The sequence below is a fragment of the Anastrepha obliqua genome, chromosome 1 (genome assembly GCF_027943255.1).
Source record: "Anastrepha obliqua isolate idAnaObli1 chromosome 1, idAnaObli1_1.0, whole genome shotgun sequence".
Taxonomy (NCBI): Eukaryota; Metazoa; Arthropoda; class Insecta; order Diptera; family Tephritidae; genus Anastrepha; species Anastrepha obliqua.
This window is the reverse complement of record NC_072892.1, coordinates 158,332,536-158,358,431: the sequence shown is the minus strand read 5'-3', so window position 1 is coordinate 158,358,431 and position 25,896 is coordinate 158,332,536. Positions and strand designations below refer to the sequence as shown.

Here is a 25,896-nt window from a genome sequence, read left to right as displayed (position 1 = left end):
TAATTTGGCACGACACTTCTTTGTTGTCGTTTTGTAAAATTTAATTACTACTGAGTTGGAATTTTCTTATTTCTAACCTTTCATATTACAGAGATTATGGGCACCTACAATCACTATCCATTGCCATTAAAAAAATTGCTTCTGAACTGAACTCAACTGAGGAAGATTAAATAGCAAAAAATATAAAAATCAATTTGGCTAAAAGTTTGGGTTAAACAGTTTAGAATTCTATTGAGCCATCTTGAGCGTTTACTTTTTGGTTTGTTAAAGCTTAGTTCACCCAGCCTAAACAATTAACAAATTATTCTACAACAAATATCGTAGGCTACGTCAGCGTTACCACCTTCAATCATAACAAAAATTGGTGAACGTTGAAGTTACACACAAAAAGCAATAAAACGCAATGTGTACTCTTTAACGTTTAGTTCGGAATTCATGAAATCCTACTAATATCCTTACTGATAACCAGGTAGCAATCAAAGTTCTCAACTCTTTCTAGATTACCTCAAAGCTGGCGCTGGAATGACTTGATAAACTGAATATCTTGCGCCAGAACAACAAGGCACGTATGCTATGAGTTCAAGGCCGTATAAGAATTACTGGGGAATGAAATGGCAGACAATCCAAGGTTGACCCAATGCCCTTTTGTGGCCTAGGAAAGGGTAACTTCTTCTTTCTTATTCTCAACCGGATTTACTGTTATTAAAATCAATGACGGGTACCTTTAAGCTAAACATATTGAAAGGTTGTGTGGAAGTAAAAAGGATAATTTTAAAAGCAGCCTCGGTAGTCTAGCTTAAGTGCACTATCCTGCCATCCCAAAGGTTGTGGTTTCGAATTCCATGTAAAGCACGGTCCTTGCACTTTTCCAAATTTACCTATTATCCCTGTTGATAAAAAAAATTTCATTCCTTAGACCCAAAAACTGATCCTTTACATCCTTACTCCCGCACAAGAGTCAGCGCATTATTTGCAATATGGCTGCTAAAACAAGCAAAAATAAAGAAAAGTGCACAGGTACACATTGCATCGGTAGCCCAGAAAGAGGAAGCGGGCAATCGCGGTAATAGTGCAGACACACCACTTTAGCGAAGTCCTCAACCATGTGTTGTGTGATCCTTCTGCTAGAAAAATGTGAAACACAGATGGCGCTCCAAGCAGTAAGAAGGCGTTTTTTCTAAGAAACAACAGGTGGGCTTTTCCACTACTTAGGACTGATAGCGGCAGGCTATTCACCTACCAGAATCACCTAGTCAGAAATCAAATAGACTAACGAAAACAACGCAAGACAAATTTTGTTGAGGCCCTATGCTTCCGAGAGGAGTGAAAAAGGAAAAAAAAATTAGCAACTTTTTCAAGCTTTGCTCATGACATTCCTACTTCAAGGCTCGCGATGTATGCTAAAATATTTCATCCTTTGGGGCCATCTATGTTGATATAAAGCAATTATGTCTTTGAGGACTGAGTTTTAATGATTTCCTTCAAAAGATATTTGCATAAACTAAGTAAAAATAATTAAATTGGTTAAAAAATACATATAAACATAACTGTACCTATATATCATACATTTATATCACATAAAAGTCGATCAAAAATATATCAAACACCTGGCAACTCAGAAGAAAAACTGCCAAACTGTTAATAACCACCTTTTTTTCTTGCTTTTTAACTGTTAATTTATGGATTCATATTCAAAGGCAATGAAAATGAGACAGTTTGCGCTGATTTTACGCGCAGAGCGGCGACGACGTCGTCGACCTCAAATACCGCAGCGTTTTATTTCACATGCAAGAGTGATGAACACTTGCACTGGCCATTACGTAAACACATCACTGCTTCTGTTTGGAGCTTTAAGTGCTTAGCTTAGCTTAGTAAAATAAGCAATAACGAAAATAAATTATTTTATATTTGCCAATCAAAGTGGCTAGTCGTATCGTACACACATACACACATAGGCATGTAGACGTAACAAGTAGGCATGCACTTACGTGAGTAAACATTTGTTCATATATGGAAAGCTATGTAGCATGAATAAATGTGCGAGAGACGGCGATGTTGCGTGTTGCAACTATGCAATCCGGGTGGCAAAACAAGTGTGAAGAGCGCACGCGTGCAACAGCTGATAAGAGTCTACTGTGGGTGTGATGTGAGCAAAATACAAAAATTACAAATTACAATAAAGCAAAGAAAAAATTGTTTATTTTATTATTTTAAATTATTAAAAAATATTTTATCAAAAAAAAAATTATTAAAAAAAAAATTAATAAAAAAAATTATTGAAAAAATTATATTAAAAAAAATTATTGAAAAAAGTTCTATTAAAAAAAAAATTATTGAAAAAAAATGTATTAAAAAAAATTATTGAAAAAAATGTTATTAAAAACAAATTATTGAAAGAAATTTTATTAAAAAAAAATTATTAAAAAAAATTGTATTAAAACAAAATTATTGAAAAAAATTATATTAAAAAAATATTTAAAACAAAATTATTAAAAAAAAATTATTAAACAATGTGGCGCAAAATTATTTTATATAATAATTCTATTTATATATAATTTTATTTAAAAAAAGTATTGAAAAAAATATTAAAAAAGAAAAATTATTAAAAAAAAGTATTAAACAATGTGGCGCATAATTAATCACCCTATTGTAAGATTTATAATTTTGGCAAATGGTGTCGTACATTAATCATATTTGACACTTGTGAGCTAGACAGCTGCACTAAACAAACGGACAAGCTATGGAGCGCGTAAAAGTTAAAATAAAGCTAGGTACACCAGCCCTCAGGGTAGTATTTTAGGACCTTTGTTATTTGTTTTGTTTATTAATGATGTTTGTTCGTGTTTTTCCTTTGCTATTTTTCTTCTCTATGCTGATGATCTAAAAGTGTATACTGAAATAAGAAATTGTAGTGATTCAGCCGTCCTACAGTCCGAGTTGAATAATTTATTTTCCTGATGCCTTATGAATCGTCTATTTCTTAATATTGGAAAATGTCATAAAATAGCTTTTTCTAAGCTGTAAAAGTATTAAGGGGGATAGATACCTCTTATCATATTAATTATACATATCTTACTTCGTCCGATGTGATAAAAGATTTAGGGGTTTTCTTTGATTCAAAGCTTAATTTTATCACGCAATTCACGCATTCACTCAATTTCTCAGACCCGAAACCATCATACGAATCCTCCTATAGTTCGATTAATATCTTTCCATTTAGTGACAGAGCCACTTTTCAGTCAGTATCATTTATCTTTGATCTCATTAATGACAAAATTGACTGCTCGGACCCTTCTAGAAAGAATACAATTTAATGTTCCTTGCAGAAATTTTCGCCGTTGCAAGATTTTTCGCGTTGGCTTTAGTAGGCCATTATATAGTGTCAATGCGCCACTCGTTAGATCGTTGTCTGGCCTAAATTATCTCTCAACTTTTTTGGATTGGAAAGTTTCTAGGGCCAGAAAAGTATTTCAAATGCAATTAAAAAATTACTTTCTATATAAGAAATCAAAATAATACCTAGTATATATTTGTTATTTTAGTTTCACAATTATTAATTTCGTTCAATTGTAACTGGTATATTTTTATAGAAATTTAACGGTTTCTTATGTTGATAATCTAATTTTACTGCATTTTTAATATTAAATATTGTAAATTTTTATTTTAGTTCTGAATTTATATCTCTCACATTTATGACTGCTCTGAATTTCGTTAAACATTAATCAATAAATAAATTACTGTTATTATCATAGAAAAATTATTTCATCCATAATTTTGATACTTAAGTCAAGGAAAATTTGCCTTCAATTACTTGAAGAAGAAAATTTTCCTCACTGAAGAATATAAGAAAACACAGAAATTTTAAAAGCTTTTTGTTACTATCGTTGTGTTTTAAATATTCTAGCTGGCACCAGCTAGCGTGCACTTTCGTGAAATCCAAGGATTATAGATTACAAGGTTTGACCATCAGCTATGGTGAAAAGCGAAATCGGAAGAGTAACTTCGGCTACCATGTCATCTGGGATCCGGCAGCTGAACTCTGCCCGCTCAAGAATGATAGCATAACGGATTGCGTCTTCCACTTGACACTTGTTAAAATCGCGAAAAATAAAGTATCGATTTTCGGAAGACTCCTCCTTATGTATACATTTTACCTTGCTACACGCTACTTTCACACGTATTCACACACTCGTCCAATCACAGGTGCTATGAGTATGACATCTAGTGACGCCCTTTATGGCCTTCTGAACTCGCAACCTCTACATCTTCAAATTCGAAAGGAAGCGATGAAGGCGGCGTACAGGCTTAAGTTAAACGGAGTCTGGGGAAATGAAGAAAACACTAGTCACTGTCAGATATACCACCAGTTGTCGGAGCGGTGCACACTGTTCTCGATGCCAGAGGACAATCGAGTGCCTTTCGTTAGCTTCGGTAGGAAGTATGATGTTTTGATCCCAGATAGAGATCAATGGTGAAGTCCACAGAACCTATTAACGGGATATCAGCACAATTTCTACGCCGACGGATCCAAACCCAGTAATGGTACCACAGAACAGATGGCCACGGTATTCCTTACGGAAGTCTATGCCATAGTATACGTACGTAGTATACTGTAGTCTTCAACGTAGTATTGGCTAATTGAGAAAAAGTGGCAGCGTAGCGGTATTGGAATTTGTAGGGGAAGTCAAGCTGCTTTGAAAGCCCTTGCTCACTCACGCTGCTCTTCGAAATTAGTTTATCGCCACCTCTGCATCGCTAAAGTCCTTTCTCGGCGAACGAAAACAACAGTCTACAACGCTCTCATCATGCCCTTCCTAACGTATGGCGCAGTAGCCTGGACGATGACAATATCCGATGAAGGGACGCTTGGAGTGTTTGAGAGATAGATGCTGCGTAAGATTTTTGGACCATTGCACGTTGGCAACGGCGAATATCGCAGGCGATGGAACGATGAGCTGTATGAGCTTTACGACGACATAGACACAGCGCAGCGAATAAAGATCGTGCGGCTACGTTGACTGGGTCATGTCGTCCGAATGTATACAAACACTCCGGGTCTGAAAGTATTGGATGCGGTACCAGCTGGTGGTAGCAGAGGAAGAGGACGGCCTCCTTTGTGTTGGAAAGATCAGGTGGAGAAAGACTTGACTTCACTTGGTGTGTCCAATTAGCGCCGATTAGCACGAGAAAGAAACGACTGACGCGCTTTGTTAAACTCGACCAAAAACGCGTAAGCGGTTATCGCGCCAATTAAGAAGAACCAGAACCAGTCGCAGGTTTTTTTTATATGGCAAAAAACCAATAATTCCTGCAAAATTCGCCGATTTCGCTCAAATATTCTCATCGAAGGAACTATTATAAATTTCAAGGGTTACTGTTACTGTGGGTCTTTTTTCAACTGGAATTTCAAATAAAGAATTACCGCGCCACCAATTGCTTACACCCAATAGTGACCTCACAAAAATGTAATAATGTTTACCAAAAAGAAAAAAATCTTGCCTTTAGAAATCAGTTATTTTATTTGATTTCCTGCGTTTAGCGGCTTAAAATTAAAACAAAAAACGAGGTATTGTTTGATGCCACATTTTTAAAACTATTTTTTCTCAGCAATGTGAAAAAGATCATACGCTTAATTTCGTTAGTGGGGCATTAGCACATGCAATTAAATATTATTTGCTTACCGGCACATTTATGCTGCGATATGAACGCGTATTACCGCACTATGCAGCGTATGATTCAAGGTTTTCTCGTTTTAGGTTTCCGAGTTCACGCGCTGGTGCCGCATATTGTGATGATGTTTAATGTGTATCATTTGTGTTTTTGTGTTATTTGGGCTCTGTTTTTTTGATTTTTTTTAATTGTTTTTTGTTGTTGTTTTTTTATATTTTTTTTTGCAAAGTTTTGTGCGAAAACCCGACAATGGCACCAGGTGTTTTATACAGCTCAAATAAATTTTACGTACAAAAACTTGATGAGTAATGATTTCAATCCAAACCTTCAACTTTGTGACTTGAAAATCATAATCATAAATGATTTAAAGTACCTACATTCGTGAATATAATTTTATATTTGCAAAAATTAAAAAAAAATTAACAGAACTGCAAAAATATCAGCTTCCTTACATAATTCACTCTCATCTGCAGCGCTTCGATTTGTAAATTTCAAGGTTAACAGAGCAGCTACTAAATAGTGTTTTTCTGCTCCAAAACACATCAATCAACAAGTATGTATGCACGTATATATGTATTTGTGTGCGTGTGCATGCATGTAACACCCATATGCTAATCAACCGGCAATTTTGGCTGCTTTGGCCAACATGTCTAAACACGACCACTCGTTTGTCGCGTTACCAACTTCGTTCAACTTCGTCATCATCACCAAAAGCGGCGCTAAAGCATTACGTCATTTTTTGTCTTCACTACAATGAGCACTTTTATGCATCGCAAACGCAATAACAGCAGCAGCAATACATAACAACAAAGCAGCACAACACCAACACAGCGTCAAGTTGACACCAACATTTAATTTTCTTTCCGCGGAGTGGTATTAAGAATGAAATATCTTTAGTTAATGGCTGATTGTTATTTCCCTAGAAGGCATTTACACACACGCACACATACATACACACACACAGACATGCATACTTACATGCATGCGCATATTTAATTCATTAGCGTTTGAAATTCGCACATCTGTTGTTTCAGAGATAAAGCAAATGCAAATAAAAAAATACAAAGAAAGATAAAAAATAAATGAAAAAAAATGCAAGCAAAGGAGAAGCTAAAGATTTCGCACTTTTAAAGCTTGTTTAAAATTAGACAGAAAAGTTATAGGTTATCTGAAATGAGTTATAAAGAAAAGATATTTGAGTTCCATAGAATAGTGAAGAATACAACTGTATCGTTCAAAAAATTAGTTCTTAAAACAAACAATGAGAAAATAGTAAATGTTGTTCTTACAAATAGAGAAACTTCAGGATGCAATCAAAGTGCCTTCCAAAGTATTAAAGACATTTTAATTTACCAGCTGACGAGAAACTTCGTGCAGTTTTTAAAATTGCCTTGAAAATACTGTGCACATCCTAGTAGTCAAATCCACTGCCAGAGGTATTTGTGCAGAACATTTTCGGTGGCAGGTGAGTAGCGACACTTCGCAGGGCGGTGTCCTTTCACCATTTTTCTGGATTTTTGTTTTCAATAACTTGCAGAAGCCGCTGACGAAAAGGGTCTGCAGGGTGATTGCATAATCGGATGAGATATACGAGCTGTGGTGAGGTAGAGTTCCCTAAAGCACTTGTTAATTGGGCCGCGAATTGAGGCCTATCGCTAAATTCTCTGAAGATTAACTTATTTTATGCACTACGAAATATAAAATACCACGAACTCAACTCTCCTCTCGCAAAGTCTAATCTTCATAACATGTAAGCGCAACATTGAGGAAAGAGAAAGTTAGACAGTAGTCGCCTTGAATGGATGCAGGAACAGAATTGGCAAAGAAGGTGGCCCCTCGCCGAGTGTTGCACTTTGACTATACCATATAATGCTATTATAGGGCCACTTCTGTTGTGCGGAGTCTTTGTGTGGTGGAACTTGCTTGAGTGAATGACATCGGTGAAGAAGCTGAAGTGGGTCTAAAGGTCTGCCCTCATTGGGAAGAGTGAGACACTTCGAAACACTCCTACTCTAGCGCTTAAGGCAATACTAATGTGCTACCTGAGACATGGCAGGCAAAACAGCTGCTGTACGTACCGTAATTAGACTGCGAGGCTTATGATACAGGCTTGACCTCACTTGCGGCCATTCAAGTATCCTGAGAAACTTTGACAACATCCGATGAGGCGCCCCCTGAAAGTGTTTGAGAGAAAGATTCTGCGGAAGATTTTTGGATCTTTGCAGCGGTTTCGTAGGCCGAATCATGTCGTCCGAATGGATACAAACGCTATGGATCTGAAAGTATTCAATGCGGTATCAGACTGCTTCGTTAAACACGGCCAAAATCGTGTAAGCGGTTATCGCACCAAGACAAAGAAGATCAACGTACACCCTCGTTTGGTCGAGCGGGACATTCTCCACTCAAACTCCATCAAAAGAATAGAGGGAATGGTGCAGTATTTGGATACAGCATGGCTTGAAGTTGGATGGAAGGAGTACTCTGCCGGGAGCTTCCCTTCAAACTCAAGTTCAGGCCAACAGACCACTACAGTGTGTTCCAAGCGGAAGTAGCCGTAATCTAGGAAGCAGCTTGTGTATTAACTGCCTGGAAAGTAAAAATCTATTGTACTTCGGTAGTCAAGTGGCTACTTTGGCCCTGGGCGCGATGATAGTACACACGTAATCGGTCGGGAAATGCCCGGGCTATCTTTCGATCGCGCCCGATATTACACTCGTCTGCATACCAGGTCGTAGGGACATTGTAGGAAACTGCTGGGCGGATCGGTTAACCATAAGTAGAAAAGGGGTTTATGAGGTTGTTTCCTCGCGAAATGAGAGGGTTTGGATCCCATTACCACCGGTGGTCTTTTATTAGCAACGTGAGTTTCGCGTGAACTTAGCGAGCGATGGGCAAGTACACTAACTTGAAAGGTCATGAGGTTGATCTGTCCACTTATGCACGGGAGTCCTTCAAGAGAAATTCTAAGGTTAACAAAACCTCGGCTCTCGAATTTGGTGGGTGTCCTTACCGAATATGTATACGCAAGGTATGCATGCTGTGAGACTCGGCATTACTTCGAGCGCTGTTTGTAGCAGCTGTTGTAGGATGAAAAGGAGTAATTTCTTGCGCTTTTCCGTAGCCTTCTTGACCTCGCGGTCAGACTTGGATACCCTGAGCCTCAGTGCTTTTGCTTGTTGACAAATTTACATACTTAGATCTCTTCATCAGCAATAATTTTGACACTTCCGTGGCAATACATTACCGAGTATTCTAGTCTCGATTGCTCTCAAAAGCTCAAAATATGGCAATGTATAAAGACCTATACTAACAGACAGCAGCGAGGTATGGGACTTTATACAACAGACTTCGACCAAAACCTTGAGGTATGAAAGAAAGATACTACGAAAAATATACGGTCCCTTCCGCCGAGATGACGGAATATATCGGATAAGAAATAATCACGAACTCGATGAATTTATTCAAGCGGAATACGCTGTATAAAAAGTCAACGAATCAGGTGGCTGGGACACACTTGCGGAATGCCCTGTTAGAAAGTTGCCTGTGTAGCAGACCAAACAAATACTGGATTGATGAGGTCACAGCCGACTTGCCGAAAATAAGGATTGCAAAATGGAAAGGCATAGCAGAAGATCGATCGGAAGGGAAAACCGTTGTTGTGAATGTAATGGTCTGCACAAGGCTGTGGTGCAATTGATGCTGATGATAATGATAAAATTGCTTACTGTTTCTGATTAAAAAGCTCCTCATAAAAAAGTGCGTGTAGCGTAGTACATATAACAGAAGTGAAACTTTCAAGACATACTAAGAAAGGGGGAGAGACCCGAGAGAGAATGAAAGAGAGAGAGAGAGAAAGAATATATATTTAAATAAATTCACAACATTTGCAGAGAATACAAATAGACAAAATTTACAAATTAAGGGAGAAGGTCGACCGGTGTAGGTAAACGCCGGGCACAAACCGTGGCAACAACGCGCACTACTCCGAGCGTTTATCACCCGCACAAACGCAGCGATTTCTGGACCGCAGCAACGGCATAAATTACTGCAGGTAATACCAATACATCCGACGCCGGAATGGATAGCACTTTATACGGGTGGGCCATATAGCGTTTGCTTCTTGAACCACCTATTTTTTTGAGAATAGTAACACAAATGACATGTCAAATGTGTTCATAATTTACTTAAAGGTTTGACATTTACGAAATTGGATGCTATAGGCTTGAACAAAATTGGGAAACATTGAAAACCTATTTCCAAAGTGATGAGTCTTCTTCTTCTTTTCTGAATTTCACATCGGTGGCTACGTCAACAAACAAAATTGTCGGATTTGGGGCTCAGAAAATCCACACGTTACCGTAGAGAAGCAAATGCATCCACAACGAGTCACTGTTTGGTGCGGTTTTTGGTCTGGCGGCATCATCGGGCCATTTGTTTTTTCGAAAATGAGCGAGGAGCCGCGGTTACAGTAAATGGCGAGCGTTACCGTGACATGCTCAACGAGTTGTTTCCAAAAATTGAAGAAAGATGACATGGACGACATTTGGTTTCAACAGGACGGTGCAACTTGTCACACTGCCAAAGTTACACTCGAACTTTTGGCTACCGTTTTTGAAAACCGAATAATCGGCCGAAATTCCGATATCAATTGGCCGTCTCGGAGCAGTGATTTAAGCCCGTTAGACTATTTTTTGTGGGGAGCCGTTAAGGACAAATGCTATGCGAACCATCCAGAGACGATTGATGCTTTAAAACACGAAATCGAAGTTGCCATTCATGAAATTGGAGCACAAACAATCGAAAATGTGCTTCAAAATTGGGTTGATCGAATGACCTACTGTAAAGCCAGTTGTGGCAGTCATTTGAACGATATTATTTTTTATTCATAAATGACAATGTTCGATCTTCAAAATAAAAAAAAAAGTTTGAAAAAATATTGATTCGCATTTTTTTTATAGCCGATTCAAAAATCAAATTTTACATGGCCCACCCTATAGTACGCACAATCACTAGCCAGGAAACGGAAATAAGCGCCAAAAAGTAGGAGCCAAAAAAATTGGGTCCAAAAAACGCCCCAAGCCGTAGGCATCAAGGACATGTAATGCCAAAAAGTAGGCACCAAAATTATATTTCCTAAAACTTTGCACCAACAAACAAGCGCCAAAAAGTAGGCAATGTTATTTCTCACTAGAAATTAGCAACAACAAGGAAAAACTCGGGAAAAATAGTCTAAAGTGTATCTAAGATATATATAAGGTATAGCTCTCTCTCTCCTTTTCCTCTACGTGATATCTTTTTTCTCTCTCGCGGAACGAAAATGCCCAAAACGTTGCATGGCCTTGAAATTTTTCTCTCCATTCACGCTCGTCCATCTATGCCTAAGAAGTTTCACTTCAAAAATATCTGCGGTTCGGAGTCGGTTTAAAACTGTAGGTCCCCCATTTGTGTAACAACACCAAGACGCACGCCACAAATAGGAGGAGGAGGTGTACGCGCCAACTAATATATGTATATAGGTATATTAAGAAGTTTAAAATTTTGGTGCAAGTGTGCCGATTTTTTTTTTAATTTTGAACAAAGTCTAATTACATGATTTTTGTTGTCACATAAACTTTACTTTTATAAAAAATAATCAAATTAATTTTATTTATAAAGGGTTTTCCAATAACAGGTGTTATCTATCGCTATCGAGAGATTATTAATGATTTTTATGGCCGAAATTGGACGGTATTGATCTGGACAACGTGTATTTTCAACAAGACGGGGCTACGTGCCACACAAGCAACGAAACCATTGAACTTTTACGGGAAAAGTTTCTGGACCGTGTTATCTCTCGAAGAGGTGATTAAAATTGGCTACCGAGATCTTGTGATTTAACTCCTTGTGACTTTTTTCTTTGGGGCCACGTGAAAGAGAAGGTCTACGCCAAGAGCCCAGGGTCGATTCAAGACCTCTAAGACGGTGTTCGTTAGACTATCAAGGACATATGGCAGCCACTTTGCAATTCGGTTATGGAAAATTTCATGAAAAGTATATTGTCCTGTAAGCGTGGTCGTGATGGTTATTTGCCTGATGTTATTTTGCACTACTGACGGCATACCTTCCTCTTTATAATAAAACAAACATCTGATCATTTGTTTTAAAAAATAACATTTTTCTTTGAATATCAAAAAAATAAAATAAAAAATGAAATAATATTTATTTATATTTTTGTACAAAAAAATACAATAATATATATTTATTTTTAGAATACAACTTTTTTATATTTTTGTTTATATAAATATAGTTTATACTATAAAAAAATAATGTATGCATGCATATTGTATATACACCCTATGATCAGAAAGTACCGGGAATATTTAAATAAAACAAAACAGAGTTAATTTCAGGCAGATTTATTTTGTCTCCTTCAAAATATGACTCCTCTGAAGCAACGCACATATGCCAACGTTTTACCGAGACCTCCATGCACCCCTGGTAGGCCGACAAAGGGATGGCCTTCAGCTCCTTCCTCGCATTCCCTTTGATCTCCTCTATCGACTGAAATCTCATTCGACGAAGTGGTAACTTCAAATTGGGAAACAAAAAGAAGTTGCACGGGGCCATATCAGGTGAATACGGTGCTTGCACGATGGTATTTAATTGGTGTTTGGTCAAATAATCCATCACTACTTGGGCTCGGTGCGATGGCGCGTTATTATCATGCAAAATCCTAGAATTGTTTGGCCACATTTCCGGCCGTTTGCGACGTACAGCATCTTCAAAATGGATAAATAATATTCTTTATTGACTATCTGACTCGACGGAAGGTACTCATGGTGTACTCCGCCTTGGCAATCGAAGAAAACAGTCAACATCACCTTCTCGGTATTTTTTGATCATAGGGTACTTATATTGTATATATGAACAACATATTAAAAACTTTTGGCCATTTATTTATTTTTAATACAATTTTTGTAAGTTTTTATAAAAATATTGTATATACTACAAAAAAAACCAGATATAAGCACATTTATGCAAAAACAAAAACTCGTTTGATTTCACCCAACGTACCATCTGACCTCTTTAACAGAGTAAATTGCAGTTCTTGCTGCACTCACACAATAAATCTACTTTCTTTTCATATAAATTTATAGAGCAATTATCCCATATAACCATGGAGATACTTTGTAACAAAATCACTTCAAAATCCACTTACTACCAATAAAGATTGAGTGTAACATTCACACGCCAAATAAAACTACTTTCTATCATAAATTCTAGCACCAGCAACAGCATCAGCTCAGTGCATTATTCATCAGCTAAACGCATTCTTTGAGCAATTTTAATTTCGTGATTGGGCGCAATTTGATGAGTCGACAAATTTTTCAATTAATCACTTCAAATACAAATAAAATTTCTACAAATTTCACACTGGCGAAGCTGAAGTTTCACTACGTATTATTTTTTGTATCGAAATCTCACTTTATTGCGCTTAATCTCAGCTTAAACTCAAAATGTGGAAGACACCACTCGCTCACAGATAAGAGGGTCATTAGTATTTACACAAGCCACTAAGGGCTAGAAGTGGTGCCGCAGTGGAGCAGCAATTGACTTACTAAGCCAATAAGAATTGAGTTTTAGGGTCAGCAGAAAATGAGATGAAATTGAAAAGTAGCCGAGCGACCATACAAAAAGTATGATTTATCAAAATAAATACCAAAAGCCTTCATACTAAAATTTAGATGAAGGCACAATTTCCCAACAAAGAAGAATCGGAACGTTGAAAGGGAGAAAACCAATGAAAAATATGGAACAAAAAATATAACAATTGCATGGCAGCGGCTGCGGTTGCGGCTGCGGCTGCTGTGACTTGAATAGCCGGCGCGTCGATGTAATTGTGGCAAGTAAAAAGTTAAAATACGATTTAAGCAACAAAATATCGGTCAGTGGAACTCTGTAGCAACAAAAAACACAAACAACAACAAGCACCCATGGTTAAGCAAAGCAAAAGTAAATCGGACAAAATCAAAACAAATAAGAAACAATTGAAAATGAACCACAACAATGAGCACAACGAACGTAGCCAAGTGTGTAGCAACAGCAGTGGCAGCCACTGATTTTCTTGTGGCTGCTTCGCTTGATTCACCTATTATTGAGAATTGACCACAAGTCGCTCGAACGACACTGAATCGATCGATGCACGGAGGCCCAAGAATTGATGGGAAATGTTGGTGTGCGTGCGTGTGTGTGTATATGCACTTGTGCTTATCACCGTTAGAGGTCCAAGTAGTTGCTACATTTTGGCCACCACAACGTAGAACCGATTGCATTCTCATCACCTATCAATGTTGAGAAAGCTTGAAAGGTGTGCTCGTTACGCATTGGCCAGTGATTATTATCATACAACAATAATTGATAGCAATGGCGACAGCATACGATGTGTGTAATCATCATCATCATCACTGTCATCATCGACATTGTTGCTCAAATGCATTGTTGTTGCAGCTGGCGGTCCAGCGCCACTTTTACCTTCTCAAATGTGGCGATAGACACGCTATAATTGCTCACGACCAGAGTTTCAATTTCAGTTTCCATGGAAAGACTTAATGCAAACTGCCTACACACACACACACACACACACATATATGAATACATTTCATATTTTCTTCTTTTTAGTCTTAATACTTTTTCCCGCATTTAAAAATCTTTCTTTGACATTTGAGTCGCTTTATTTCTTTGGTTTTTGGTCATCACGACTGGCTCAAGCTGAAACAGCGGCTTCACCACCACTTTAATAGTGCATTTATGTATGTGCCTCTTCCGAAAAATAATAAAAAATGGTTATAAACAATATTAAAACGTTAATAGCAAATCGTACAAGCAAACTGACAGTGACCCGTCAAACAATCATAAATACATTAAATGACTCTTTCAGAAACAAAAGCTCACGAAACTCAGCAGGTAAGCACGCGCAGTAAAAACGCTATAATTTCCAGTGAAATTTACCATTTTGAGTTTCACTAGAAAACTGCGCTGCAGCTATGCATACACGTACATACATATGTACATAAGTACTGTATTAGAAAATCCCCTACAATATGCGACCAGGTATGTATGAAGTAGTTTGTAATGCCGAAAAATTACCTTTCATTACGTTTGGCATTAAAAGAAGTGTGACCATTCAAAGAGAAAATCTATGCATATGCAGTTATCAAAAAGCAGTAGTTAAGCAAATTTCTTTTTTCCCCCTGTGAACTGTGTTAATATACTCGTGCATACTCGTCTCTTGCATATTGTATGTGTTGTATTTGCAGCCATGTATTTTAGAAATATGTAACATGTACGATTTACAACATTAACATGCTGTTAGCACTCAACATAGCACTGTCGTTTAATCGCATTAACATTTAACGAATACAGGTATATACCACCTAAAGCCCTCAATGAAGGTGGCACGCGACCAAACAGAGTGATTTAAAACTCACACTACATACACACACGCCAGTTAAATTTATTTTTGAAAATAAAATAAATTTGTTAAAGTTTTATTTTTATTAGTTTTATTTTTATTAAAATGGAACAAGTTTGATTACACTTCAAAATAATTTGTTCTTTACTCTTCAAGGTGACTTTGAAGACTACTTTTAACATTAAAAACTATACTTATTCAATTTATTTTAACAGTTAGATTTATACTTAAAATGAAGAGAGAAAGAGTTCCCCATTTACTATTACAACAATTACAACAATTAAATATATAACTTACATAGCTATAATAATTATTCCAGTTAGATAATGAAGAGAGCGAGAGCGAAAGGGGAAAGTTACTTATAATATATAACTCGCCTCTCCTTAAAGAATTCGAGTCTCGTCGAATCTTTTACAAATATAATATACAATCCGAAAATTTAATAGTTTCTTATAGTGATACAGATTTAAATCACACTTAACTAATAACTTGAAATATATTTAAGTTGTTTAGCGGTTTTTTTTCCAAGATAAATATTAAACTATATTAGCCATAAATATTCATTTCTTATTCTATAGTTTACATTTTAAAAAAATAAATATAGTGTGATTTAATATAAAAAAAATATTAACGAATAGTTTTCCATGTTTTGCTCTACAAATCCATTTCATTTTTTTTATTATTATTATTTTTTTTATTTATTTTTATTTTATTTTATAGACTTTAATGGGCGTCTAAATTGTGCAGTGTCTACTTTATTAGGGTTGCTGTGGTGGTATCTGTTAAATCTTTTAGCAGTTTTTTGTCTAATTGCAGTAGGATTTTTAATATATAAATTAGATTTTTGTAAATTAAGTGTAATATTTTCTCTTTTAATATTTTCTCTATCAATGGTTTTCTTTTTAATTGCTTCAGATCTTACCTTAACCTCTTTTAAATTTATGTGTAACTTATTTATAAAATCAATTGGTTTTAATTTAGTCGTGCTGTGAATTGTATTATTATAGAAATTAACTGCTTTTAGTACTAATTCTTCAGAGTCATTAATATTTTCAGCGTTTTTTAATATTCTTATATGCTCTAAGAGAGTCGAATGCATTCTTTCTACATCTGAATTTCCTGTGTGCGAATTCGGTGTTGTAAAATGAGTTTCTATATTATTTTCTTGACAGAACAGCTTTATAAGTGCATTATTAAATTCATTATCCATAATAATTTTATCAGGTTTTCCTAAAAATGCGATTCGCTCTTCGATTTTAGTTTTAATTGTTACCATATTTTTGTCATTTAGTTTATGTGCCGTTCCTAATTTCGTAAATTTGTCTATTGTTGTCAAAAAACTAGTCTTTTGTATCTGAAAAATATCTATATGTACTATTTCATTTGGTTTTTCTGGTGTTGGAGTATGTTGAAATATTTTATTTATTGGTTTTCTGTCATATTTGTTTTCATTACATATTCTGCAGTTATTGCAATATCTATTTATAAATTTTAATAATTTAGGATTATAATAATTATCTTTTAATTCTTCGAAATTCTCCTGGATTCCTCTATGGTTACCTTTAATATGAATATCATCAATGATATTCAATAAAGATTCCTCGGATTCAATATCACTAGCAACTTTTGTACAATTTATGAAATTTATTTTATTGTTACTAGAAAATAATTCAATTAATTTGTTCTGTATTATATTATATTTATTATTGTCAAGCTCCGAGTATACCCCAATTTTTCCTCTTTTTATTTCACGTCTAAATAAATCATTCAAATAATGAGTATTATTTAAGTCATTCTCAGACACATATATTATTTTATATTTTTTAAAAAGTATTTCGGTTTCTTTATTTTTATTTTTAACTATTCTTATTTGCGTCCTATATTTATTAACAATTTTATTTATTCTAAAGAAATTAATATTTACATTTTCTTCCGTACTATGATTTACTTCAACTCTGCTCAAAAAATCAGCTACCTTATTCTCCTTTCCCTTAATATATTCAATATCGAGATCAAATTCATCTAATAATATTTTCCATCGGATGATTCTAGAATTGGGCTCTTTAAGTGAATAAAGCCATTTCAAAGGCTGATGATCAGTTTGAACTAGAAACTTTCGACCAAAAAGGTATGGACGGTAATATTTCACTGACCATACAATGGCTAATAATTCTTTTTCCAGCGTTGAGTAGTTTTTTTCATGTCCATTTAAAGTCCTACTGGCGTAACTTACTGGTTTGCCATCCTGGCTCAACACCGCGCCAATAGCAGCATTGCTTGCATCCGTGGTCAATACAAATTTTTTATTAAAGTCTGGATAGCATAATATTGGTGGATTTGTTAAAATTTTCTTCAATTTTTCGAAAGCGTCAATATAAGATTTGTCATTAATATCAATTTTACTATTTTTTTTTAAATATTTTATTATAGGGCTAGCAACAAAGGAATAGTTTCTAATGAATTTCCGGTAATATCCGGTTAAACCTAAAAACGATTTAATTTCTTTTACTGACTTTGGTAGCTCCAAGTTTTGTATTATATTAATTTTCTCGGGGTTGGGCTTTATCCCATTATTTGTTATGATATGACCAAGAAAGTTTGTTTCTTTCGATAAGAATCTACACTTATCTATTTGAACCTTTAAATTGTAGTCATTCAGTTTATTAAATACCTTTTGCAAGCTTTCTAAGTGTTCGGTTAGCGAGGTTGAAAAGACTAGTATATCATCCATATAAATTATACAAATTTTATTTATATAATCAGCCAAAATGTAGTTTAGCATTCGCTGAAATGTAGCGGGCGCGTTTTTGAGACCGAAGGGCATTCGAATGAACTCGAAGTGACCACGGGGCGTTGAAAAAGCCGTTTTCTCAATGTCGCTTTCCTCCATCAAAACCTGATGAAAGCCTTTCGCAAGGTCCAAGGACGAGAAATATTGCGCCTTACCTAACTTGTCAAATAATGACTCTATATTTGGCAGAGGAAATTTGTCATCCACAGTTATTTCATTTAGCTTCCTAAAGTCTATAACTAATCGCCATTTCTGCTGGTTCGAATTATCGGACTTCTTTTTAACAATCCACAAAGGGGAATTATAAGGCGATTTGCTGGGGCGTATTATATTTTCTTTTAACATTTCATTTATTTGCTTTTCTATTTCATTTTCTAAAATCTGTGGATGCCTATAATTCTTGCAGTATACTATTTTATTAGAAGTAGTTATTATTTTATGTTTTACACAGGTAGTTGTAGTTAAATTTTGGTTTTTAATATAAAACGTCTTTTTATTTTTATGTAAAAAATTTTCTAATAACTTATTTTCTTCCTTATTTAAGTTTGTAGGCATTAAATCTTTGAATTTATCCAGCTCAAATTTTTCTATATAATTAATTTCCTCATAAGAAATGTTAAATTTATAGTCAATTAGTTTTATTTCGTTATTATTTACTTTAAGAGTATTATTTTGAAAATCTATTATAGCTCCAAAGGGCTGTAAAATATTTATTCCTATTATGCAATCGAATTTTTTATCAATAAAATTAATTAATTTAACAGACATGGTGCTATTTTTTTCTTTAAATTCATCCGGCACATTTACTATCACTTCATCTATAATAATATTATTACCGACCAGGGTATTTAATAAAATTGGTTTTATTAAACTTTTCTTTATTCCTATATTGGAAAAAAAATTATAATCTCCGAGGGTAGTAGCAGCACCACTATCAATTAGGCATCTTGTTTTTGTATTATTTATAGTTAATATTACTATGGGTAATGATAATTTCGAGGCTGCACAGGAAAATTTTCTGTAACGTGAATTGCATCAATTTCCATTGGTTCTTCATTATTACTTAAATGTCTATTATATGAATTTTGTTGATTTTGTCGTAAATTACTAAAATTTTCTAAGTCATAATTTTGGGTTTGTTGTTGCTGATTATTTCTGTTAAAAGTGTTAAAAGTTTGCGTTTGAAAATTTCTGAAATTTCTGTTACAATTATTAAAACCACCACTATTATTTCTGTTATTACGGCTACTATAATTAGGAAAGGTGCTTGAATTTTGAAATCTTTGAAAACCATTCCTATTTAATGAATTATTTGCATTTTGAAAGTTATTATTTGGAAAGGTATTGTTATTTCGAAAATCATTATTGTTTTGAAAACTTTTATACGCAAAACTATTCGCTTGTTTATTATTTACTAGTTTTATATCTTTTAATAAATTATTTTCTAAATAAAATGTATAAGCTATGTTAATAGATCTAATATTATTTTGTAGCAAAAGAGATTTAATACTAATAGGTAAGTAGTTTACATAAATATCAAAAATTAATTTTTCATTATTTTCAGGTGTATACAAAATGTCAGGTTCTAAGCTATACTTTGTGTTCATTAAACTTAAAATTTTACTTAATTTATAATGTAATTCCTCAATGTTTCTAGCTTCTTCGTTTAGAGCGTCACTTCTTAAATTAAAAAAACTTCTTTTTACTCCAAATTCCTCCTTAAGCTTAACTATTATACCCTCCCATGTAGGGTTAAATAAGGTTTCAACCGCCTTTAACGCCTTACCTTGCAGTCTGTTGCTTAATACTGTTTTTATTGTCTGTACATGTTCTGCTGGCGTTAGCTGCAACACAGTTGCGACGTCCCTCAGGTAGTTGCTGAGCGTATATTCACTGCTCCCGTTAAATGCAGGCAAGCTCCTCGCTTCACGCAAGCTCTCAGCTAGCGTCAAAGCCATTGTGGGTGTTGTTGTTTGTTCTAAGCAAACGCTGCTCTGCTTCTTTCTCTAATGATAGCTGGCTTGCTTTCTCTTTCGTCTTTCACGCCGTTAGCACTGGAATGCACACCGTACACTTTCTTCTCTTTTTCCGTTAACTTTTAACTTCTAGTAATTTCTTTTCCTTTTTTTTTGTTTTTTTTACGAAGCCAATCTTTTTTCTTGTTTGTCAAAGATTTTGTCCGCTTTAAATATATATATGTACAGTAGTCATATCAATTTGGGCAGTAAAATTGCTCACAAATTATGCACAAATTTGCCGTTTTGCACTCAACTGCGCTAAGTTCAAATTATTTTCAACGATCATAAATTTGTTAGAACTATTCTTTCGGATTAGTTATTACACGAAATATTTTTTTTTTTTTTTTTTGGTTTAGTTTTTAGTTTTTAAGTTTACAAAAATTTCGCTTTTTGCCACACTTTAGTAACTTTTACCAATTCGTCCTTCTTATATATTTTTCGATCACTTTCACAATTTTAACCGTACTTTTTCTACAGATGAATTAAAAAATTTCCTTTACTGTTCCGTTTTCTTCTTCTACTTAGCTCTACTTTTTTGGTACACCAAAATCGCTTGTAATTTGCAGTTCACATCGGTTTGTTGAAAAATTTAACATTTTCTTTTTCCGATTATCACTGGATATGTTTTAACTAACATATCCCATCCTCGTCGCCAGTTAAATTTATTTTTGAAAATAAAATAAATTTGTTAAAGTTTTATTTTTATTAGTTTTATTTTTATTAAAATGGAACAAGTTTGATTACACTTCAAAATAATTTGTTCTTTACTCTTCAAGGTGACTTTGAAGACTACTTTTAACATTAAAAACTATACTTATTCAATTTATTTTAACAGTTAGATTTATACTTAAAATGAAGAGAGAAAGAGTTCCCCATTTACTATTACAACAATTACAACAATTAAATATATAACTTACATAGCTATAATAATTATTCCAGTTAGATAATGAAGAGAGCGAGAGCGAAAGGGGAAAGTTACTTATAATATATAACTCGCCCATAATAATCTTGCATGTATTTATAAACAAATGCGCACAAATGCTTATGTTGTATTACTTGGTATTAGTTTTATGCAAAATAGTAAAACTTTTAAGATTAACAGCACACTATTTTGTTGTAGCAGCCTTACTCAGCTTTGCCTAGGTCGATGTCACTTTGATTGTTATGAGGAGGGAGAGTGTTAAATAAATTCCTGTGCAAACCAGCAGAGTCAGAGTTTACGGTTCTTTTAGACTAATGAAGGGCATGGTGTGCTCAGAGCATGAAGACTGTTAAATGAATTGCTGTGTAGAAGAGTAAGAGATTACTCTCCTTCGAGAACTACGAATAATAGGCAAGCTAAAGAATGCGGATGTTGGAAGGATACATTTTTTTGAAGTGAAAACTTCTTTAGAATCGTTGGGAGTGATTTGAGAAAAAGTGAAACGAAAAAGCGACACCAAAAAGAAGAAGAAAAAAGATATACGTATGTATATGTATGTATAGAAAATGCTTCATTACCAGGCACACAGAAGGATGGCATAAGCAAATTTAAATTTGTGAATTTATATATGTATGTATATATGCGGATATATGTATATATGTTGTGTGTATGTACATATGTGGCTCGCCACAGCAAAACATACGGTAAAATTTCTCAAGAAATCCAGCGCGCATTCATAGGCACAGCGCACATTCATAGGCACAGCATTGCATGTACAGTAGGGCGGGTCGATTTAAAAATCGCTCATTGCTCTATGAAAATCGTATTCTAAGGATCAAAATAAGAAACTTTGCCGAAGGAACCATACCTCTAGAACGAATTCTGATGTCCCCCAATTTCAAAATATCACCATTTTTGGCCTTTACATGAAAAAATCAGCTAAATGGCTATGTTTTTTCTTTATTTTTATTTATTTATAATATTATCTATTTTTTCTCTTAAGAAATTTATTTAGTCAGAACATATGTAAATGAATGAATGTGAGTTATAGAAAAGAAACTAAAAAGTTCGACCCATATTGGGGGACATCAGAAATCGTTTTAGAGGTCTGGTTCCTTCGGCAAAATTTCTTATTCTGATCCCTAGAATATGATTTTCACAGAGCAATGGGCGATTTTTTTGCCTTCCCACAAATCGACCCGGCCTAATGTACAGTAACCTTGAACAGGCAGCTGCGGTTGTCGAGCATTTAGAAACATATATTTACATACATATATGGGTGCAAACATATTTACGGAGCCGCGGGCACTCGACTTGACAAAAATTGAATATTGGCAAATAATTCTACGCGAAATATTCCAATATTGACTATTCGAATTGTCGAGAAAATTAGCATATGGGCGGCTCGTTTTATGAATGAAAGTACTTGCTCTTAGAACTATGAGCTCGAATTTATAAATCAATTTTTTGATGATGAGTTTTTGTTGCACAGTACAATAGTTGAAACTGTTCGGCGCCGCCGCGACTGTTCAGCGCTATGGCAACTAGGATGATGGCCGCTACGCCTGCGCCTATTAATGCATTTTATTCTTGTAGTCGCTAGGCATAGAATTTTAGCTTTGGACGACATACGCATTTACAGGAATAAAGTGAGTGGCCTATGTGTGCGGTTGTATGTAGATGCATATGTGTATATTAATAAGCATTGTTTTGCTGGAAGTTCAGAACACAAATATGTATGTACGTACATAGGCTAGGCCATAGTATAGCATACATACATATGTATAAAAAATTCAAACCAAGCGTCCTACGAATGTTTGTGTGTATGTTAGTACGTCTGTGTAATATACGCGCTACGACGCTCATAATAGCAACCGCGTGTCCTGTATTGCGTCCGTATTTTTACATATATTCGTAAATATTTTCTTTTTTAAATGTTTACCGCAATTATGCCGAAAAATAATGCAGAAAAGTGTCGTGAATATCGACAGAAAAAAACAACAATTGACACGGTATTTCAAAGATATGTTGACAACATCGAAACCAAAGCATTTGTATCATATTTTAGCTATCATAAGCCACTCATATCATTTGTTGAAATTGAAAACATTGAGGATGAATAAAATATGAACTTTATAGCAATATTATAATGAACCTATAATTATCCCGCTCCTAATGCTGCCTTCGTCTCATTCTCTCTCAGTTTGTTTTACGGTATTGCAGTAGTGATCTGACTTGAAGCTAATGGAAATGCAAAGAAATTCAATTATTCTCAAGGAAAATTTCGCAAAACTTGGTACGAAAATTTAATTTTCTTTATAAAACACAATAAGAAAGTAAAAATGGAACTTTACTTGCGATGTTAATGACAAGTGTGTATTTACATGAACACGTAGATGCTTAAATATGTTTTGCGATGAATTTACCGTCAGCATCAAAATAAAGTGTACACTATATATCGAAAAGTTTTGACTATTTTTTTAATTTTTTAATTTTTATTTATTTTAATTATTTTTTAATTTTAATTAATTTTATACAAAAAAATATTTCATCTTACTATAAAAATCATAACATGCAAAGTTTCAAACTGTGTAAAAAATTTATAAAACATCGACACAGTTTCATCAAAATTTTAGAACTTATAGAAAAAATTCGGGTATGCAGTTTTATAGATATTTGAATTTTGGTATTTCATTTTGAAATTTGGTTTCAAGCGGTTTCAAAATCGCATTTATTTTTGAAAATTCATCTTACTATAAAAGTCATAACATGCAAAGTTTCAAACTGTGTAAAAAATTTATAAAACATCGACAAAGTTTCATCAAAATTTTAGAACTTATAGAAAAAATTCGGGTATGCAGTTTTATAGATATTTGAATTTTGGTATTTCATTTTGAAATTTGGTTTCAAGCGGTTTCAAAATCGCATTTATTTTTGAAAATTTTTGATGGCGTGAGGTGATTTCTTCTATAAAAAAAATGTGGAGTAGGCGTTGAATAGAGAAAGTGCACAAGGAAGTCGAAAAAAATTTGAAACATCGAGGGATTTTTAATCAACAACAATGCAAATTTTGAACCATTTAAAACTTGCACTTTAGGTTAGGTTAGCCTGGTTGGCAATAAGCTACGCATAGACCCCTTGGTCCCTAGCGATACCAGATGGAGACCGACCTCTATGAATACCTAAAGTAGACATCATGTAGGATGTCAGCGCTTTTAGCGAATCTAAGAAGAGCTGGGAGATCCGCTTTTGAGGCGTCCTCCAGACCCTCAAACAATGGCGCTCCCAGGCATTTTAGATGCGTTTTTAATAATGCCGGACAAACGCACAGAAGGGGTTCTAAAGTTTCCTCAACATCCTCTCTGCATTTCCTGCATTTGTCTGTGTTAGCAGTCCCTATCTTGTACGCATGTGTAGCCAATAGATTATGACCTGTTAGCATACCTATGATAGTTCTGCAGTCCTTTTGCGAGAGCGTAAGTACGAATTGAATCAGTTTTTTGTTACTAGTTCTACACATGACTTTTGCTGTATTGCATGTGGTCAGATTAGTCCACCTAGCTTCCACTCGCCTTTTCATGTGGTCGTCCATTTCAAATGGTAGTCTAACAGAACTTTTTGCTATCTCATCTACTATTTCGTTCTCCATAATGACTTTGTGACCAGGTACCCAATAGATATGCGGCCTATTGTTTGCGGCTAGCCTTTCTATGGCCTTCCTACTCCGTCGAACATTTTTGGACTTAATGCTATGACCTTTTAGCTTTTATTGCTCACTTTAAAGTCAATTTTGTTCCACATTTCCTTAGTCACAAGCATTCACAATATTTCAGATATCATTCAACAATGAAAGCGCGTCAATTTCTCGCCTAATTCTCCATATTACTTCTCCTAAACTTTGAGCTGTGAAATGTTTTGCTCATTGATCGATGGCCAATACCTTGCAGCACTAAATGACGTTAAATTCTAATCTTACGAACACACTCTCAATAAAATACGAATGAAACATTATTGCATAAAAATTCCTTATTTTTCGCCTGGATGCCATTTTTTTTTTTTTTTGGTGGGTGAGGAAGGGTTCAAAATGCCTTCGCACTTGCAGCGACCGTCGTCTACTGCCTCGTATGATGTGGCCACTAAAACGATCCCTCCTCTCCTTCTGGGGAGACACTTTTCCCGGAACTATTTTCTATATTACTTTGAGAAGGCCCAGAAGGGCATCCATAAAGGACCAATTCTATTCACCCACATGTGGGACGACCAAATATGGTGGACCCTCGATGACATCAGCGTATATTGAAATGGTACCACTAAAAATCAACTTTCTAGGCACATTTTTCTAATATATTAAAATATAAAAATAAATTTCACTCAACTTACATACTCGCATTACAAAGCCTCCAGTTTTAATTGTTAACAAATTTTAATACCAGTTAAAAAAAAAAAAAAATACTAATAATATTTTAAGATTCTCCACTACCGATAAATGCTTGGCTTAGTAGAAAGCCATCTATAAAAAGCGACAAACAAATATGAAATTAGCAGAAGAAGCACAGCAGCAAATGGCTTGTAATTATGAAAGCACATAAAAACTCCACACTTACCTGGCTAACAAGCAGGCTGGCGAAAATTAGCAAGGCCGTGAACAGCTGGCTCCTTGTCGCCGTCATTTGTTTCGTGTGCGCTTGTGTGGCCATCGCGTTCGGCGCTTAAGTCTTTCCTTTTCGCTGCTTAGTTGCTTTCGCTATGCGATTTTTTCAAATTTATTTTATTATTTTTTTTATTTTTTGTGTTTTTCTTTATATTTTTTTTTATTTGAATTGCAGGCTTTCGTTGAACGGAGTTTCTAGAATTAACGCTTTGTCAATTACATTTAACTTTAGCGCGTCACTTCACTTGAGTATCTTTGGTTGTTGTTTGTTTTTTGCGCGCAGAAATAAAAAAAGGAAGTATATAATTTTTCCGCTATTACAACAAGCGCGTCTTAGCTGCTGTAACTTGCAATCACTGCTACTGTTTGATTTTAATTGGCGACGCACTCGAA

At 34.8% G+C, this 25,896-nt stretch overlaps 1 protein-coding gene across 4 annotated transcripts in view; it reads right to left on the bottom strand.

Annotated features, from left to right (window-relative positions):
• The window catches only part of LOC129237133 (uncharacterized), a 133,608-nt gene extending 107,968 nt beyond the window's left edge, over window positions 1–25,640 (bottom strand). For all 4 annotated transcript variants that reach the window (XM_054871613.1, XM_054871621.1, XM_054871631.1 and 1 more), the window contains exon 1: window positions 25,457–25,640. In XM_054871613.1, the coding sequence (XP_054727588.1) occupies window positions 25,457–25,549 (93 nt within the window). In that variant the 5' untranslated portion in view covers window positions 25,550–25,640. The remainder of the gene's footprint in view (window positions 1–25,456) is intronic.
• Window positions 25,641–25,896: the final 256 nt, after the last annotated feature.